Source organism: Olea europaea, unplaced genomic scaffold, assembly GCF_002742605.1.
Source record: "Olea europaea var. sylvestris unplaced genomic scaffold, O_europaea_v1 scaffold1753, whole genome shotgun sequence".
Classification (NCBI taxonomy): Eukaryota; Viridiplantae; Streptophyta; class Magnoliopsida; order Lamiales; family Oleaceae; genus Olea; species Olea europaea.
This window is the reverse complement of record NW_019235250.1, coordinates 194,719-209,339: the sequence shown is the minus strand read 5'-3', so window position 1 is coordinate 209,339 and position 14,621 is coordinate 194,719. Positions and strand designations below refer to the sequence as shown.

At 35.6% G+C, this 14,621-nt stretch overlaps 1 protein-coding gene across 1 annotated transcript; it reads left to right on the top strand.

Annotated features, from left to right (window-relative positions):
• Positions 1–8,527: 8,527 nt before the first annotated feature.
• LOC111377988 (DTW domain-containing protein 2) lies at positions 8,528–11,692 on the top strand. Its single transcript, XM_023001150.1, has 2 exons — positions 8,528–8,942; positions 11,133–11,692. The coding sequence occupies exons 1-2, from the start codon at positions 8,582–8,584 to the stop codon at positions 11,543–11,545; spliced, it is 774 nt and encodes a 257-aa protein (XP_022856918.1). The 5' UTR covers positions 8,528–8,581; the 3' UTR covers positions 11,546–11,692.
• The last annotated feature ends 2,929 nt before the right edge of the window (positions 11,693–14,621 follow it).

The following is a 14,621-nucleotide window of genomic DNA, read 5'->3' as shown; positions in this document are numbered from 1 at the left end:
ATGTTTGAATTCATATATTTAAATGTTCGAATACACATACACGTATACATCTAGTTAATTGTTATAATGAGATGCTGCAACTTTTGTCAGAGAAAAGTGATATAATGTCAATATTTATCATTTACATTTGCACCATTAGATGCATCGATTGAATTGATTCAAAAAAAAATGAATTGAATTCAAGATTAAAATAATGTTTGAATTTATATATTTAAATTTTTAAACACATAAAAGTATGCATCTAGTTAATTGCTCAAATGAGATATGCAATATTTTCAGAAAAAATTGACATAATGTCACTTTTAACATCATCGTTTCGCAAACACATTGGATGCATCGATTGAGTTGGTCATGAAATATGAATTGAATACAAAATCAAAACAATGTTTTGAATTCGTGTGTATAAATTTCCAAATAGACATACATATGCATCAGTTAATTGCTCTAATGAGATATTGCGACTTTTTCAGAGAGAAGTGATAAGATGTCCTTTTTCACGTTCTTATTTTCGCAAACACCTTGGAAGTATCAATTAAATTGGTTCAAAGAAATATGAATTGATTGTAAGATTGAAACAAGGTATGAATTCGAATACACACACACACACATTTGGTTAATTGACCTAGTGAGATACCATGACTTTTTCATGTGGAAGTGACGGAGTGTCACTTTTTCATGTCCTCATTTTCGCAAATTCCTTGGATGAAACAATTGAATTGATTCAAAGAAATATTAATTAAATGCAAGAATAAAACAAATTTTGAATTCAAATATTTAAATTTCCAAAACACACAAATATGCATCCGAATTTGTTACCTTCACTGTGTTTCCCAAGTACTCATTAGCTTAGATATACCATGACAGGAATGAACCACTCATTAGCTTAGATTTACCATGACAGGAATGAACCACTCATCTGACTTCAAGCAAGAAAAATGCACTTCAATCAACAAGAAATTTTTCTATTTTGCCCAAAATTAAAACAATAACAGACAGGTTGTCGTCTGAAGTTGACCATAGCAACGCTTGTGAATCAAAAACCTTCTCGTAAAGCGACGAAAAGAAAAATAGAGTAAATGCATTGGCTTTTCATCACATCAAATCAATATTCCAGACTTAAATTTCAGTGACTAAAAAATACAACGAACTTTACCTTTTGGTGATCTGATTAATTTCTAAATACCTTGAATGCCCGCTCGACACTACGCCGAATAGAACATCGTTAATGGTTTGCTTATGAATTTGGATTTACGAGAAAAAATTGAAGAAGAAGAACGAGCTTTCATGAGCTTTGAGAGTTAGGGCTAAGCTTTTGGAGTTTGTAATGTGCAGTTTTAATTGTGGATTTTGACCGTAATTAATACGCTTTTTAATTACTAATAAGCTTTTAATAAATTAAGTCCTTGTTTGATAGCAATATTTGCACTAAAAAAATTAAATTTTTATCGTTATTTCACTATTTTAGCCATATTTTTTATTTATTTTCTTACAAATGTGATTTATTTTTTTCTCTAACGATTAAGAAATCAATTATCATAATCACTATTGAACAAACTTGAATACTTTTTACAATGATTTTTCAAAAAAATCATTGATTTTAAGGCCTTGTTTGAGCCACATTATTTTAAAAAAAATCATTGATTTTAAGGTCTTGTTTGAGCCACATTATTTTAAAAAATACATTCTTTAACAGTGATTTGATATCATTTCAATCACACATTTTTAATAAAATAATTTTACATGTAAATCTAAGATATCTTCTTATTTTTTAATTACATATTTTTCATAAATATACCATTCAAAAATATATTTTTATTTCAATAATATGGCTCAAACAAAAGCTTAGTGTATTTGTGTAATTACTCAAAACAAGAAGTCAAAAACTCGGCCTAAAAGGGCCTTCATAGAGGAAATTGTTGGAAATGACCGGAAAACCTATCCCTATTTCCAAAGTGACCTTTGATCGTCTTTTTAATTAAAAAAAATTGAATTTAAAGCTTAAAATCCCAAAATACCCCTCGGCTTCTCATAAAACTGAATCTCACAAAACTGAAAAAAGTAAGGTCGGTTTCCAGTCGGTTGGAGAACTTGCTAGTCGATCGCCAACAAACTACTTCTTGTTAAGGTAACCATTATTTGGTTGGATTAATATTTAGATTTTGGTTAAAGGTGTGAATGATTCTTTTGTGAGAGATTTTTTCAATATATTTTTGTTTATATAAGTAAAATAGGGTTTATATAATGTAAAAATGGTTGATTTTTTGAATTTGGAAGCTTTTCTCGTCGAAAATGGTAATTTTCGGGCGAGAAACGTGGAAGAAGGTTGGCTGCTAGTGCAGCCGGCATTTTTTCCTTGCACCCGACTGTTAACAGTCGGGTTGACTGCTAACGCGACTGTTAACACTAACCCGACTGTTAACAGTCGGCCCATACCGACTGTTGGCAGTTGGTTTTGGGCCGACTATTAATCGACTATTAACCGCGATAGTCAGCCCAAATTAGTGGGCCGACTGTAGGCCCACTTTCTTTTTATCACATATAATTTAATAACTTAATTTTAAATAATTTTTATTATTAGTTTTTAATAAATAATAAATTATTTAGTTTGTCGAATTTAAATAAAATTGTTACGATTAAATTTAAATAAAAATTTTACATTTAATTTTTGTTTTAATATTTATTTTTATTTTTATTTTTTCATTTTTGGTAAATAATAGTTTGAAATAATTGTTGGGAATTTTTTAATTGTAATTTGAAATAATTGTTGAAAATTTAATTTGAAATTTAATATTTATTTTTATTTTTATTATTTGTTTTTGATAAATAATATTATTTTCATTCATCGAATTTAAATATTTTTTGAACTTGAATTGATTAAAAAAATTGTGATAATTGGGAAAAATGACATTATTGATAATAGGATAAAAAAATTCACATTATTGATGATTTTAATTATTATGAATATGCGTCTTGCGTATTGTAGTTATAATTTCGTTCGCTAAATTTTCTGTTATTACTATTATCACTTGTACAATGTTTTAACATTTTGAATTTTTACAGGATGAATTATCATCATGACGCAGAGTTGAGACAGATGCCAAGCAAAGCTACATGAAATAGTAGCTTTAATAGTTTAACAGCTGTGTTAGAGCTACTTGATGATCAGCATGCTGATATGCTGCGTCAATCCTTTCTGTGGCTCTTGTACCCGTTGAGAGATCTATAGTACTCGGGTCAGATTATTGATGCACTTCTATGTCGGTTGCTGAGTCCAGTCGACAGCGATGCCCTCCACTTCGCAATCGGGGGTAAAATCGCCAGTTTTTCGATGTTCGAGTTTACCCTGATCATGGGATTAAAGATTACGGGCGGTGAAGCAGCTGGTGATGGGACTTAGAGAAGAAATAGGCTACATGACGCTTACTTCGAGGGACAGGGAAATGTGCTTCTTACACAGCTGTTGGACGCAATCAGGAGGTGTGATCAGATGTTAGACCGACTGAAGTTAGGTCTGGTCTACATCCTTGAGAGCGTGGTACGGTGCCACCATAAGAAGACTGCGATCGACTTCTTCCATCTGGAGATCTTTGACGACATCGATCGTTTCAACGACTATCTGTGGGGCCGGAGATGTTTTGAGGACACTGTACACGTCTTCACCAGATCGCACTCGAAGTTGAAGGAAGCCATGAGTAAGTACGACACCCATGGATTGCCCTTGGCGGTACAGGTAAATAGTTAACATAATGAATGTTAAAATTATTTTCATATTGAATTTATATATAATAATTGTATGTGTTGCAGATCTGGGCGTATGAGACCGTCCACATATTGGGTGCCCGCTTTGCTAGGCGAAAGGAGACATGTTGTCCTCGGATGCACCATTGGAGAGCATCTCAATCGGAGGGACGTCCCACTGGGAAACAGTTATCGGCTATCATCGACGACCCTCAGGTGAGTATTATGCATTTGTAATTTAAATTGTATGTGATTTAACATCTGATTGCATAATCGTTAACTAGTTCAAAAGTTAATATGTCAGTTTGAAGTCATAACTGAGTTGATGCCGTCGATGGAGGAGGTTTGTACGTGAATTAGGCGTTTCGCACACCCAAGACGACCAGATGTCCGATCCGATCCACGATCGAGATTGGGTGAGCGAATTGAATAAAATCTATTAATTACCATTTTGTATGAGTTAGCAATTACGGATTAAGTTAATAATTTGTAATGTTATTGCTTGTGTAGAAGCGTGATCCAGTTGATCAACGATCACCTCCGTCGAGGGCATCACCACCTCCGCCGAGGGCATTTCCTCCTCCGCCGTCGAGGGCATCTCCTTCTCCTCTCCCGTCCAGAGATCTTTCACGTGGATCTCCCGCACGTAGTCAGGGACACTATTTTGATGATCTGTACGCCCGTCTGAGCAGATTTATAGCGGGGCAGGTCAACAGGCTGCGTCGAGAGATGATAGAGAGGGTTGATGATCTGGGACGACAGTTGGTAGGAAGGGTCGAAAGTTTGTCGAATAAGATTGCAGCACTTCGAGGTGATATAGCCAGTAGGCGATGGGTTGACGGAGACAGTGATCGAGGGGGTGATCGAGAGGGTGATAGGGATGGGGGTCTCTGGCAGTCATACATACATGATGATGATGCACGAGAATAATTTATTTTATTCGTGGAGCACAATGGGATGGGAGCAGTGGCAGAGGAGGGGAGCCCATCGGGGAGGGAGACGGTAGCAAATGAAGGAGTGGCCCCTTCAGGGACGAAGACAGTGGCAGATGAGGGGATGGAGGAGGTGGCAGTGTATAAGGCAAAAAAGTGTACTGTTGACATGCCGGAGACGGTGGTCGACAAGAGTTTGAGAGTGCCGTCACAGTACGTCGTCTCTTTCTTCACCGCTGAGGCGAAGAGGAGGAGGTTCGTCGATGGGATGTACCCCAATCTGTTACGGGAGGTCGACTATGTCAAATGGAAAGCATTCGAGGCTGAGTGGCGAAAAATGTTGCTGGGGTAAGTATTGTATGATTTAGTGTTCCCTAATTCGACGATATATGTGTACGACCCCGATCATTCATGTCTGACACAGGGACAGTTCGAGCAAAACTTAGAGCCGATAATTGTGATAGTTCTTATGACGACTAGACATGCGGGCTTGACTGTGGAAGACAAACTAGCCATCGTGCGGGACATGATGACGGCGAGACAGTCTATATCGTAAGTCTTTGTAATTTTTTTTTTTAATTTAGTAATCAGTTCGTTTGTAATTGGAACCGAACTAACACATATTTGTTCATTTGCAGGGGTGACTGTGGGATTTTCGCAATCAAATATATAGAATTTTTGAATATAACACAAAGTTGATGGAATCAACCAATTGACGAAATAAGTTAGCGTGTGATTTATACGAATTTAATTGTGATCCATAAATTATTTATAAATATTTTTTGTAATTAATATTTGTAATTATTTTTTGCGATTATTTGTAACTATTTTTCGCAATTGTTTGTAATTATTCATGTAAATACTGTTTATTTCAATGTAAATACTATTTATTTCAATGGAAATACACAATGCTCTAACTGTCATTTAGGGGAACCTGACTTGTACAAAATTGGCGAGTATGTCCTACTGATTTGCACCTGCTACATCTAGGCGGTTGGGAAAACTCTCCAGTAGATGGTATTTTAGAAGTACTTGGACGTCCAGGACCACGTGGTTCAATGAGAGGTGGCGACAATGTATTGAATGAGCGAATATTATAAGGAACTTCCCACTCAGCTTGGTTTGGAAGTGGAAATATGGTTTCAACATACGCAGCTCTCTAGTTTTCAGTAGTGTAATAAGGAGAGCACAATGTTCTCGCTGCAAATCCTCGACACATAGCCACCGCAACTGCATGCTCACATGGAAAACTCTCTAACTGAAATTGTTTACAAGTGCATGTTCCATCACTTAAATCTACCATGTATGCCGTATGACGTGCATATTCCACAGAGAAGCGCGACTCGTCTAGTGGTTCGACATTTAACTTTCTCGCAGCCTTGAAGAGCTTTACCTCTTATGTTGGGGTTAGCACGCTTGTGCAATTATGTGATTCTGCACGTCGATCGTGAAATCACTGCTGCAGCTTCGAACGGATATTCTCAATCAGTGCGAGAATGGGTAACTCTCGATCACTCTTAAATAATGCATTGAGAGATTCCGCATTGTTTGACATCATCATGTTGTATCGATGTCCTGAAAAATATAAGCGCGCCCAATGTTCAATCCCCATTTTCGTTATATAGTCCTATGTCGGAAATGATTTGCTTCCTATTTCAACCATGTACAGTACCTATTACACTTTTCAATACTGTAAGCTTCGGCCTCTTTTTTAAACAATGAAACAATGTCTTTGCCTCGATACCTGGTCTTCAAGTTGCCTTGTATATGGTACATGTAATACCCATGATGTGCATCGGGAAAAATTTCAGCAATACCATTTATTATAGACTGTCCCTAGTCGGTGACAAATGCAAGGCCCTCAACTTTTCCGATTACTTCCCCGAGCTTTGTGAATAACCAACGCATCGACCGATCATTTTCATTATCAACTATGCCGAATGTAAAATGATAAATTTGAATGTTGGCATGTTGACATGTAGTAATAATCAACTTGCCTTGATATTTGAATTTCAGAGTTGTACTGTCGACTAGAATTAGGGATCCCATTATATTTCGAAATCCCTGAATGCATTGTCCAAGAGCCATGAAGAAGAATTTGAAGCAGTTATCGGCCTCCGTCTCAATAAAAAATGTCGAGCCAGGATTAGTTTTCTCCATGTTATGGCAATACCTGGCCAATTTAGCACAGCTTTCCTCTGTCGAGTCCATTAAATCCTCCAACGCTCATTCTTTGGCCTTCTAGGCCTTCTGGTAGCTCATGACTACTCCGTACTCTCGACGAACATCGTTAATGATATTCGATGGTCTGTAGATTGTCCGTGGATCATGATATTTGTGCATTATCTGTCGACCAATAAACCAAGCTCGGGTTTGCCTATGATCATTACGACAAACTCCCACTTCACAAGTATGTTCTCGTGTATATTTGTGAATTATGAAGCACTTATTCGTGTCCATCTTCATTGCTCACAAACGCCAACTGCAGCTATCATCTAAGCATGATAGCGTCAACAACGACCTATTCGATTTTTTCACTCTAAACTCGAAGTTGTATTTCAGTGCAATTAGGTGCGAGGTTTCTTGCAAATCTTTATTCATTTCAAACAGTTGCTCGACATACAAATCCTCATTATCAGGAACCATACGTGAGGAGTTAGAGGACGGTCCACTCGATCTAGCCCCCGAGGTCACACCCCACTCATGTCTCTGTCGGGATAAAGAATCAAGTCCTCGTTTGTAAAAGTATTTGCATTTTCATTCTCGTTGTCACGAGCAGCGGAGGGGATTTCGTGAGCAGCTATCTCTAGATTAACCACATCATCTTCACAAGCTATCTCCACCGTATCCCAAAAATCATTAGCATTGTGATCCCCACCTCCCGAGTCTACTTGCTCATCTTCGACGACATCCTTCCTTACTAAAGTCACGCAAAGAGGAGTCGTGTGCTTATTCAATTAGATAATTCACTTCATCAACAGAAGAAATCATTATAGGTGGAATCGGAACTGATGCATGCTCGTTGAATTTAAATTTCAATTCCATGTTGTATTGAGAAGGATCAACATTCAACTTGTTCTGTAAATCATTATAAAGTTCTGCATACGATGTATTTGATGATATGGAAATTGCGATACCACCACGTTTAGCACTTGTCAATTTCCATACCCATTGATTTCTTTCGTCCAATTCGAAATCACCAAAGTAACAAATTGGGACTACAACCATATCTGCATGTCGAAATAGAATTTTTAATTACAAGAAAAATATCAACAACAATAAAAATAACCCAAAAAAGGGGGAAAAAAGAAAACAGTTGACAAACAGCCGACTGTTTAAACCGCTGGTCAAACAGTTGGCCAAAATGGCCGACTGTATTGCAGGTTGTTTAGCCGGTCAAATAGTAGATTCACCGACGTTGGCATTTATGCAGATGAATTTTTTCTGGTCAAATACTTAAAAAATTACAGATCTATTAAATTTTTTTATCTACTAATCATTAAATGCCGAAATACAATTTATCGATTTAAACATACAATAAGTTAACGAAAGCAAGATTAAATTTGCGTATATAAATTTACCGAATTGATGAGATTAATGTTCACAAATTTTTTGACTTTCGATTTCGATAAATATTTCAATTTCTGCGGTTGAAACAGATGAAGGATGAGAGTGTTTTATTTATCTGTATTGGAATAAACAGATAAGAAATATAGGTAGTGTTTGATTTTTATTTATTAAGTGAAAAGGTATTGACGTCTTTTAAAAAAATCAATTTTTATAATTGTATAATGTATTTAAGAATATTTTTATCTTTTAATATTGAATTCTTGCTTTCTTGCGTGGATGATTTTTCAATTTTAGAAGTACCCCATCATAGTCACTTCGATCCGACACACTCATCCATCCCAATGGACGCACAGGAAGATTCCGCCTCCCCCTCCAGTACAACGTCCTCCTTCGACGACAATCACCAAACGCGGCGGAGAATATGCGCCAGTGGATGTGATAGGCCCGTGAACGTGTGCTTATGCCACACCCTCCCACGCTACCCTCTTCCAACCTCCACAAAAATAGTGATCCTGCATCACCCTCACGAGCGCCGCCACAAGCTCGCCACTGTCCCTCTCCTTTCTAAATGCCTCAGAAACTGCGAAATCGTCGTCGGACGCAAATTGAAGTACGGGGACTCGAAGCTTCTCGATTCTCTATACGATCAGGCCTGCGGAAACCCCAATTGGCCCCGCTGGCGATTTCTTTACCTGTTCCCTGGTATGATTACTTTTGCCTGGAAGTGTAGGAAAATCAAGTGTTCCCACCTTATTAACGTGTTTAAAATTTCAGTTTTGAGTATTTTGAAATTGGGTGCAATTCAATAAACTTTTCTGAAGTAATTACACGGCCCACTAAAATAATCTGGTGGGAGCATTCGTTTCAGCAAGTGTTTGTTGAGTTTGGTTGGCATAGGTTTATGCTATCATGGAAAATGGAGATTAGAAACAAATATAGAACACTAATCTAGAACTTGTATTCAGGGATTAGAAAAATGTTTACTTTTCTGTTGTTCACATGTTAAGCCCTTGTTTGAGCCACATTATTTTTATAAAAATGCATTTTTGAATAGTGTGACGATGGAAATGTAAAAATTTTGAATTAGCATGGAACATTATTTTATCAAAGAATGTGTGATTAAAATGACGTCAAATCACTACGTAAGAATGTATTTTTTTCAAATAATGTGGATCAAACAGGTGGTAAATTTCCAATGGAGTAAAGAATATATTGCTAGAACACTATGATAGGAAGAATTAGAATTAGTGGACTATCTGGTTCTTATGGACTTTTTTATGAATTAAGATCCTGTCCTGTTCCATTGTACTAACTTTAAAGGTTGTTGAGCATCTAGTCGTTAAGTGTTTTTTAATTTATTTTGTTTTTAAATTTGGGCTGGTATTCTGATCCAGCACTGGATTAAAAGTAACCGAAAAATAATTGTATAGGCATTGCATTTGAGATGAATAATGCTATCCATCATCACTCGTCTAGGTGGTAGTAGGTCTCTTGATTCATTAAAATACATCACAACTCAATTGGATAATGAATCAAGGGTCCACTATCACCTAGACCGGTGATAATCACCACGGGAGATGAATAGCATTACTCATTTGAGATTGTTTATACTTGATGTCTTATAAGTTACACGTAAGTGACGAAATTTATGTTAAGTTGAGGAACTAATTTTACACTGGTCTTGCTATCTACAAGGTCTCATGGAATGTTAATCCAGGACTTAAGTAATAGCAAAATGGTTATATAAGCACTGCATCTTGATATTGCTTATACTTGATCATCTATTGATTTACATGACCAAAGGAACCAAATTTATTGCAAGTAGGACATTGTTTTTATGCGCGCGCACGCACGCACAGAGACATTTAAGCATTTCTCTTGGCAATTGACTTGGTCATAAAATGACTATTCACGATGAATCCCATAGCTTCTACTGTCATCATCTTGCAGGCTGGGTCATGACTAACGTCTGAAGTCCCACAATTAGGGCTGAAAATTGATCAAGATTTATTTTTTTGATATTGATTTGCTGACCAGTTAGAGTTTCTATTTATTGAGTTCTGGCTTAAGAAGATAAATAGATAGAAGTTGTGTAGAAACTCATATTTGGCTTGATTACATGTTTAAGATTGTTTATGAATGAACCAAAACAAGTTCAAGCTCAATGATAACCTCCTCCGAAAACGAGGCCAGGTTTGAATGATTTTTTCGACTTGGGCATAGGAAAATGAATCTTCAAAAAAGCTTCTATGGAGTTGAGGTACCCTATCAATTGAATTCCAAGCCATAAGCTTCCACAAAGTTGAGTGACTCCTATTGATGAATACTAAGACACAAAATATAAATGCCGAACTTCACGATCAGTTTGGTGAAAAATCCTGGAGAAAAGCATCTATAAGTACCATAGAATTTTAATGCACCTTGTACAATTAACCTATTGCTAATTCTCATTACTCTGTTGTGTAGATAAAGAACCTTTTTAATTCCACTATGGAAGTAGTGTTGATTCTCCTTGACCTTGGATGTTAATTTTAAGTGAAAGGATGTGAATGCATGGACTTATTGCATGATTGTCCTTGACCTCGATTGCATATTTTTATTGTTAAGGATGTGAAGAAATGATCTTAAGGGTGCCACAAAAATGTTAATGGCCATGGTCAGATGATAAAGATGGGATCTCTTTGAATCATGAAGACCCTCCCTGGTAATATATTTTCCGGTGGACTACCCAAAACATCTACTACTTATTTAGGTGGCATGGGCTTTTAGAGGAAAAGAAAAATGCTCAGGGGGCTAGCTTAATACACCATATATAAGTTGGCAAACCCATATTTTTGTATTTGTACCCGTGGCATTTGTAAAAATATTTTATGAGTGATCTGGGGTTTTCAGGTTTAGAAGCATTACCATTAGCCGAAATCAAGAAGAGGAAGTCCTCTCTTGATGATGACGACATGAATGGTCATGTGTTGGTTGCTTTTGATGGAACTTGGAAGCATGCAAAGGAGATGGTGCTCGCGAGTTTACCCTTTTTATCCAAGTTTTCTCTTCAAGTTTGTTTAAATTTTGACCCCGCAGTTGATGGTGGGACTATTTATGATTCAGACTTGATTCTAAGAAAGGAACCATTTGATGGATGTATGAGTACAATGGAAGCTGTCGCGAGGTCTTTACGTGTTCTTGACCCTAATGGAATTGAGATCGAGTCTAGAATAATTGATGTTTTAAGAGCTATGGTTGGTTTTCAATCTTGTTTCTTGAAGCCCACAAAGCCAAGAATGAAGTTGAAAAAGGCTAAAGGATGAGAAGTGAAATACAGACTCTGGTACCGCGTGATTGAACTTTCGTGCATGATTACTAGTTAGTTCCCAAATTAATCGTAATGGACAGAAAACCTTTCTGGATATCGTATTAATTGAAATGTACTTTCCATCGAAAGCAGGGGGCATGAACTTACTGCGTGCACAGTGTTTGACGGTTCTTTTTAACAATGTGAATGAGTTGTGATTCTTGTGAAAATGATGTATACAGGTAACAATAGCCAGAAAGAAAAAGGTTGGCAGATAGTGGTCTTTTATCAGAAAGGCCCTGCTGCAGTTCTATGCTTATTGCAAAATCGATACAAACCTGTATTATGGGTTTCATTTATTGCAAAGGTAAATTCCATTAAAGTCCGCTATTTTCATAATTTGTGTCACGGGGGATTTGGTAAAGCCAGCTCCCAACCGCGAACAATTACATTTTCCTTTGCATTAAGCTGAGACGAGTTGGCAGATGTGACTCCCACTTTACAGGATAGAGTAGTTCGGTTGTCTTGTTATTACGAAGATAGTTACTAAAAGTAGATGTAAACAAGAAGTGGCTATTCTTTTAACTCGAAATGATAAGTTTCAAAACCTAGTATATATGTATTATTGAACTTGTATTCCTGCAAGATGTCTAAATATTAGTAGGTAATACTGTTATAAGAGTTGAACTAGTCGGTTTGACTGAAAAATTGGGAATCGATATCAAAGGCAATATAGGTATTAGCAAGCCATTGTATTTTTTTTAATTTCGTCAAAAGGAAAATTCTTATCGACTAGTTTCTCTCTACAAAAATGCATTTATTTTATTTGATTATTATTATTATTTTTTTTTTTTGAAAGGCAATGTGTGCAAAGAAAAGGTGTAATAAAAAGAATACAATGGATCCAACTTCTATTAGTCGGGGAAGAAGTAGCGAAGGAAGTAAGATTGTTGGCCACTTGATTCCTAGTACGAGGTAACAAAGCAAAATAACCAAGTGAAATAACACTTATATATTTATTATTTTTTTCTTAATCGACGGTCAGTTGGTCCCTTTCACCTAAAATTTTAGGATTGATGCATGATTTTTAAGACAATTATGAGTAAGCCAAAGCCTTATCCTTATGTTAAAGGAATTCAAGAACAAGGGTCAATTTTCACCACTAAATTGAGCCAAAAGCCAGAACAACAATAGGGATGACATAATGTTTTACTTTTCACGTTCCGACCCTTTTTTATTTATTTATATTATTTTTATATATTTAAATTTAAATCGTATTCATAAAAGCGTAAATGAGACGAGAAATGATGATATTTTAATTCGTGCTAAACCATAAAAAGAAAGGAAGTGGGTTAAAATGAATGGTTTACCATTTTTTTTAACGACTTGAAATAACAAATTGAACCATTTCAAGATGAAATGTGAAAATAGTAGTAGAGTCAAGCTTTGACTTCTGTTTGCATCTTGGTCCCATTATTTCACTTTAGTATCACTTGGGTCCCCGCTTACAATTTTCACCTTGTTGCCATTCCTTAGGAGAAGATTTCATTGTGAATTCCAGCTCTCTTCAAGTCGATCTTGATGAAATTCAACTCATTACTAAGAGGAAGTCCAACATATAAGAGGACGTTAATTTGACATATAAGTACTTTTTCTTGATTTGTTCATTTTCTTTTGAATCTTAAAGTCGTTATGCTTCTTGTTTCAATTTTTCATATTTTCATTGAAGTGACTTCAACTAGAATTGGTTCCTATTTGGTCTCAATTAGATGTGGTGGCTTCTTCCTTTTGTTGTTGTAGTATCCTTTTTGAGATTTTTTGGCATTGCATCACTTCTTCGAACTTTCTTTATGATTTCTAATAAATTTTTCACTCATTTTCATGTTTTTAAAAAAATAAACAAAATTAAATAATAAAGAAAAGAACTATTCTTCTTCACTCCATTCCCACTTTATCTCAACTCCTTTCGAAACTGCTAAAACTATTGACAATCATCGTTGATCATTTTAACGTACGTTGGGAAAAGAAAAATATTTTTTTATTGTTGTTTTTTAATTTATTGAAGACAATGATTAAAACTGTAGAACTGTCTTTTTATTATGAGGATGTAAATGCTCCATTTTGAAGAATTGGGACCAAGGTGAAACCTGTGTCAAATTTTCAGGACCTTGTTTGCTATTATTCCTTTCTAAAATAATCATTTCCAATAAACTGGGATAAAAATAATTATGTATAAATATTTAAAAAGGAGAAAAATCCCAGAAAATTCGGCCGAAGAAAGAAAAAGAAATCGCACTACTAGTCCCTAACTTATATGTCTAGTAAAACGTTGGTCTTCAACTTCATAATAAGCAAATTAGTCTCCAACATATTGTTATAAGTTTATTATATAATCAATTCTCAATGATAAAATCGTATGATTTTTGTTTAATTATGATGTGATGTTCACATGTCTAACCTTATGAAGTTAGGTTCTATACAACAATTTAGACTAGTACTTAAAAATTTGACGAAAATATGGGCAGTATTTAAATTGATGGATCCTGTAACTATAATGAAAGGTTGAAAATTAACTTATTCTTTTTTAAACATCAAGGACTAACTTGTTAATGAAACAATAGTTGAGGGATTGCAATTTTCCAAAAAGGCAAAACCCAGCATGGGTGGTGCCGCCGTCACCGGATCCCAGCCAAATACTCATTTTTCTATATCCAGTAATCCAACTCATCACAACAAAACGCATTATTCACCTCCTTTTCGTCTCTCTCTCTATACATTCGCATATCCACATGTGGATCCACATATTTGTGTATATACTTGGATACTCTCTCTGAAAAATAGTTGTAAAAAACTTTATGTTTGTGCCATTTTTTAGGGGGAAATGTATTTTGAAATAGTAGATTGACAAAGAATGTGTGGTTAAAAATAAAGAAATTTTTTGAATTGTTGTGTAATATTATTTTATTAAAAAAGATTTGATTAAAAGGACGAAGAAAAATATATTTAGAGTATAACGAGATGTTCTGAAAATAAAAGCAAACCATCCCATTACATTTACATCATTCAATCCTCTTTTTCGCTTAAATTTCTTC